The 5,971-nt window shown below is 50.3% G+C and overlaps 1 protein-coding gene across 1 annotated transcript in view; it reads left to right on the forward strand.

The window, feature by feature from the left end:
- Positions 1-298: 298 nt before the first annotated feature.
- Positions 299-5,971, forward strand: part of MEGF9 (multiple EGF like domains 9) — a 27,024-nt gene continuing 21,351 nt past the window's right edge. Inside the window, exons 1-2 of the mRNA XM_085320069.1 lie at positions 299-371; positions 3,594-3,795. Coding sequence (XP_085176195.1) covers positions 299-371; positions 3,594-3,795 — 275 coding nt within the window. The remainder of the gene's footprint in view (positions 372-3,593; positions 3,796-5,971) is intronic.

A 5,971-nucleotide genomic window follows, 5' to 3' on the forward strand; every position in this document is an offset into this window, starting at 1 on the left:
TGTTCATGAGCCCTTGCTTGAAGCAAAACTCCCGCTCGGGTGTTTGCCTGGGCGTTTGGCCTCGGAGAGGCTCTTAGCTCTCCCCTACAAGCACCTTTGTGCGGGAGAAGAGGACTTTMCCCCTCGTGCGGTGCTAGACGTGACCCAGAGCGGGTGCCGGGGCTGCGTCACGCCGCGTGGGCCGTGACGGGTGCAGGTGCCTCCCGGGCAGGACAGGGACGGTTGCATGCTCGAGACTGGAGATTCCCGTGTGCGGGAGCAGGGTGGGGATTGGYGTGCTGAAACTGGGCGCCGCGGCATGGAGATGCTCTCGCTGGGCGGCCCCGTGATGCAGAAAACAGCAGACTGCAAATCTTTGCAGCTTCTTAATTGTATTGGTGCTGCTAGGCGGAACTTTTTATAGTCCTCCAGCAGTGGCATATATCCAATATTATAAAAAATAAGAGTAACACCCATTCTGTGCTTTATTAGTAACTTATGACTTTTGCATAGTAATTATTCAATTCAGGGTTGGAGCAAGCTGAAATTGCCTATTAAGTCTGTGCCTCCCTTCCAGCAGTACCCGGAGCCGCGGGGCCCTTCCTTGCCAGCCCTTCCTTTTATTCCTCCTTCGCCGAAGAGCCAGCAACGAAAAGCTTGTTGTTGTTGTTGAAGGAGTAATGCATCAGAGTGATAAGCACTTGTGTAGTGCCTTTCCAAATGATGTTGGGCTGTTAATTAATTAGAGCCTGACAAGAGGTTGATTAACAGCAACTTTTTAGGCATGAATTTACCTGCGGAAGGGGTAAATTCCTGTGCTCCCTCATTCATGCCGTGGGATGGAGCTGAGCTGTCCCCTCTGCTTGGTGCAGCTGATAGGGAAACTGAAGCAGAGGGAGGGGAAGGGGCTAYAGCAAGCCAGGGAGGAGCAGGCTGATGCCCCAGACCACCCATGAGGACATCACCTTAGCATGATCCCAACCTCAGTACGAGGCCTCGGAGCTGAGGCTGAGCATCCCCAGGCTGGGCAGCTCCTGGGCTCCCCCTCTCCTGGCATCAAGACCGTTGCTTTGATGCCCTGGGCTCTTCCATCCTTGTTCACTCCTTTAAGTTTCAAAACCTCCTGGTAAGGTAAGGTGTTTTTGAAGGTTRCTTTCAAAAGCAAAGCACTTACTTGACAAAAATGGAATAAAGCCTCCGAATACTGGGGTCTGGCTGGAAGCCAGGGTGATGTTCCTGAATCCTTTTCTCTAGTCCTCATCTTCTTTGCTGTATTCCCAGGCGTCTGAGGTGGATGCTTCATTACTGCTTTCCTTTCCTGGCAGTGGAGCGTTCTGGCCTCCTCCAGCCTGGCTCTGCCACGAGGACAACAAAGGGTTTTTCAAGTTCAGCCTGAGCTCTGCACAGTCCGAGGCGTCGTCGTGTCAAGCCGCTGCCGCCGGACCGACTGGCGGACGTCACCGCAGCTGTCGGCTTGCGTCCCGCTTTGCGGCCGAAGGGGCTGTAGGGCGTCTTGGTGAGGCAGCGGCAGAAGCCGTGCTGGGGTGGCAGGCAGGGGGGCGAAGCGTTTGGGCTGTCCGAACCCTCGCCGACTCCCTTTTTGAGCAGGAGTCTTCTCAATGGGCAAAGCCCTGCAAACAGCAAAGCCCAGGGGAGGACTGCAGCGTTGCCAAGATYAAGCCACGGCTGGAGGCTTTTGGAGAGGCAACTTAGGTGCCCTGATAGAGGGTGAAAGAAATGCAAGACCTTTGCCAGCATCTGCAGCCCCTCTTCTACAGCTTCCTATTTTTTTCCTTGCCGGGGTGGTTTTCTCTGAAGGCAAGGTGTCTTATTTTTGAGACTAGCCCCCAAATCCATTGCTCTTCCCAGCCCGAGAAGTTTGCATCTCAGCCGGCATGCTGGTGCAGCGCTAAGGTCTTCTCCGCACCGAGCGGCCTGTTCCCGCTGCCGGCCAGGCCTGGCCTCCAAGCACTTAGGCTCGCTGCTAGCGCTGCTGCGATGCTGTTCCTGAAATCGAGGCTCACGGGGCTAAGCTGAAGAGCTTAAATTTGTTTTGATGCATTTTTAAAAAATCAAAAAGCAGGTGCCGCTTTCCCCTGATGAGTTTATGTTGGCAGAAGCCCTAGTGCCCGGATCGATAAGGGGCCGCGAGGGGAATTGAGACAGGAATTTGGTTTATTACGTGAAGTGGGTGCTTGAGTGGATGATTGCAAATCTCTAGATGTTTGTCCTATTTGCTGGTTTGAATGGAAGAAAATTCAGGCCCAATTCAGACTGCAATTTTGCAGGTGTGTAAGAACAAAATAACTTGACTTCCGTGGAGGTCCGGCGGCTGTAGGAGAGGGGTAACGAAGCGAACTGGTGCACCCCTCGCATTGGAAGAAAACAAAGAAAAAGTAAAAGCACCACGCAAGGTGTAATAGCAAGGTGTTCTTCTCCGGATATGTGTTGGTTAGAGAGTTCGTGCTGCATCTGYATGGTCCTTTTCTGGGAAACAGGGACTCTTTTGTTATTTGTTGATATAAATCATGACTTTGTGTACATTTAATGCTTTTGCCACACAGCTCTGTAATTTGCCTTCCCCTTATTTTCTGTTCAGCTGCAATCCATGTACAAATATACAACTAGCCAGGACTGCCAGCAGTAACGGGCTAATAGTAGCCACATAGTTCTTCAGGGATGTGGAAGACCTTATGGCTTGTACTTCCAAATGCACTTTGGGGTCTTCATTGAGGTCCAGTTTCAGCAGGTTACTTATACATGTTAATGACTTAACCTTTATTCAGCCACTGGGTTTTAAAAGAGCTTCAATCTAGGCATCTGCTTTCCTTTCTGGTACAGAAAAGCGTTGGACTGGGGCACAAGTGTGCAATATAGATGTTAAATAATGTTAAATACCGGTGCTGAAGCAGAGCATTAGTATTGGGTCCTCATGAAATGATTTGAGCTTTGCTTAGGTTTTCTGGGGGTGGGAGCCTGGCCTCTTGCCTTTTCCATGTTGTACCCCGAATACTGCCTTTCCCCAGTGGATGTTATGTAACAGCAGTTGCATGCAGCCCTGGAGGATTTATGTGCAAGTTCTGAAAATAACCCTTGTTTATAATTCACCCTTGGCAGAAAAATACTTTAAATTATTGAAGCACCAAACATTTTGCAAGGAAGCAAATGGAGATGAAACTCACGTCAGACACGAATTGCTGGCGAGAGATCGCCCTTCTTCTGTACGCTTGGTTCTTTCAAGTGTTATTGGAAATAATGTGCATGGGGACTGGGAATTCATGACTGGGAAGCTTGATCAGAAGATTCATTCCTCTCTTAAAAGAAAGGATGCTCAGTATCTTTCAATTTTGCCACTTGTTGCTGGTTTTATCTCAATATTGCAGGTTATTATTTGTCTAGTTGCATGACTTGAGGCGCTGACAACGAGCAGTGCATCTGCACTTTTGGACTTATGCCCATAATCTTCCAGCTCTTTTCTGGAGGGARATTCAAAGAGCAAACTACAGGGGTGCAAACCCCAAGTTACTCCCCACACTTCTATCTATTTATTAGTTCAATCTTTTAAAGCGAGCACGTGTGGGGAACGGAGTTTGACCTTGGCTTTCCTCTTGCAGGCTCGGCGTGCAACTGCAGCGCGGCCGGCAGCGCGAGCGGCAGCGAGTGCGACGCCACGACGGGGCGGTGCGCCTGCCGCCAGGGCTACGCGGGGCCGCGGTGCGAGAGCTGCGCCCCCGGCTACCACCCCGCCGGGAGCAGCGGGCTGTGCCGGCCCTGCGGCTGCAGCCCCGCCGGCTCCCTCGGCTCCCGCTGCGACACGTGAGTACCGCGGCGCGCGCGCGGGGCCGTGCAATCTGGGCATGACTTTTTTTTGGGGCAGGGGGGAGGACTGTGGATGCGCGGGGAGGGGGCAAGATGCAGCCTGTCATCTGGTGCTAGCATTTAAAAAGAAAACCCCCCGAAAGGGGAGGGAAAAAAAAAAAAAAAACAGGAAGGAAGCTGGCCTTATAAAAATTCATGATGCATGTTCTTCCTCTCTTGAAAGAGCTGGATTATAAAAATATCCGTAGCTGTGGCGAAAGACCTAGCAGCCCACAAGGGAGTTAACTCTCATTTCTTAGTTGTACGAAAGCAAGAGCTCTCTGTTAATGCCTTATGCATCCCTAAGTCCCCGTTGGATGTGATTTCCTTCAGGCTTTTAGCTTAGGAGGGGCGTGGAGACCGAGGTGGGCACAGGGGTTTTGGAGAGGATTTTTTTCCAAAGGGATATTCRTTGCATCAGGGGCTGGCGAAGCTTTGTGGTTCGCCTTTGCCAAGCGTCGTGGAAGAAGCGGTTGCCCCATGGGAACGTCAGGCTCCTGCCTCGCTGGGTGTTTCAGGTGTAGAAAAATATGTCTGGAAGCATCAGAATTTGCCACAGACTAGACAATCTGCATTTGGTCAGGTCTAATCCCAAGGCATACTGTCTAGAAAGGCAGATTGGGCAAATTTTACCTTTCAAGGTAGAGAGTGGGGAGAGGGAATCCCGGGGGGATGTGTTCTTGGTCCAACTCTGAGTCATTGGAGAGAGCTGGAGAAACATCATATCCCCACATCTGGTCACGTGGAATGAGCCAAGGAATATCTTTGGAAATTTCAGGTGAGATGCTCCAAGCTGTGAAGGAGATTCAGGTGGAATTTGCCTACTTAAATTGCACTCAGTGTGCCCACGTGCATCTAGACTCTGAAAACGGGAAGGGACTTTTCTAGCTTTTCCTATTCTGGCAGCACCAYTTTACAGCCTGGAGGAAGTTGAAAACTAAGGATCATCTGGCATTTAGAAGAGGGAACACAGCACAACTTGGAGAAAGATTTGAGGAGGAGAGAAGAGGAATGGGGTACCAGAGTGCTGCTCTTTATTTCTATTCCTCACGCAGTGAGTTTTGCCACAGACTGAAATGACCTCTAGGTATTTAAAGAGGGGGAGAAAAGTAGGTCAGTTGTCTGGGTTGCAGAACCGGGGGCATCAATATTGCTACAAGAGAGGCAGATGGGCCACCCCATGCCTGGCGGCGTGTGCAAGAAATGAAGTGGGAAGCGCAATCCAGTGGGGCAAATATGCTTGTGGTTGCCCCGGCGGAAGAGCGGGATGGCTTCGGGTTGCGGCAGGACCGCGCTAGCCCTGTCTGCCCATTGCGTGTGCCGGGATGGACGAGGAGCAGGATCCGGGACCAGCGTGACAGGTTGGCTGGTGGCATCTTAGGTCTTTGTTGTTGTTCTTGCAGCAGTAGGGGCAGGTCAGAAACAAATTTTTTTTTTTTTTTTAAGAGTTAAAAGTCAATTAAAAAAAAAATCTAGGGTTAAAGAAATAAGCAGTAGCTAGAAGCCTGGGGCAGGGACTGGTGCCTCAAATAGGGCAGAGGCCAGTGCGAACCTTGCAGGAGCGGAGGGGACGATGTGATGATCTTCAGGGTGAGGAATGCGTCTTGCCTCGAGTGCTCGCAGCACCCAGCACCATGCAATCCCTGCTGGACATGAGGCATGCAAGTATTGCCCAACGCCAGCAAACAATTCCTATTTTGCTTACATTAAAAATACCTTAAGCTGTATTTCTTTTCTTTTCTTTTTTTTTTTTCCTTTTTAAAGCACCAACCAAACAGTTACTTGCACAACTTAGTTCCTGCGTGCTGACTTGAGGGGAGGGGGGAAAAAGTCACTGCTATTCAGAAGAGTCTCTGAGTAAAACAGTAGCGTAATTTTGGACTCGGACCAGTTTGGACAGTGGCTGATTTGAGAGCCAGACTGCCGGAGGGCTGAGCTCTTGGGGCAGACAAAGCGTGCCTGCTGCACTGCAGCCAGCTTGTACAGGCTTTTGTAAAAGCTGCTTTTTAAAGCACCACCATATAATGATTATTAGTATTATTTCTAAGCAAACTCCGTATCAGTGTGCCGTCTGACCAGCCAAATCCACTGATTGTTAACTAGACCTCAAATGCAGACCATCAAATAAAAACTT

This window comes from Rhea americana, unplaced genomic scaffold, assembly GCF_003343005.1.
Source record: "Rhea americana isolate MKP2758 unplaced genomic scaffold, rheAme1 scaffold_61, whole genome shotgun sequence".
Taxonomy (NCBI): Eukaryota; Metazoa; Chordata; class Aves; order Rheiformes; family Rheidae; genus Rhea; species Rhea americana.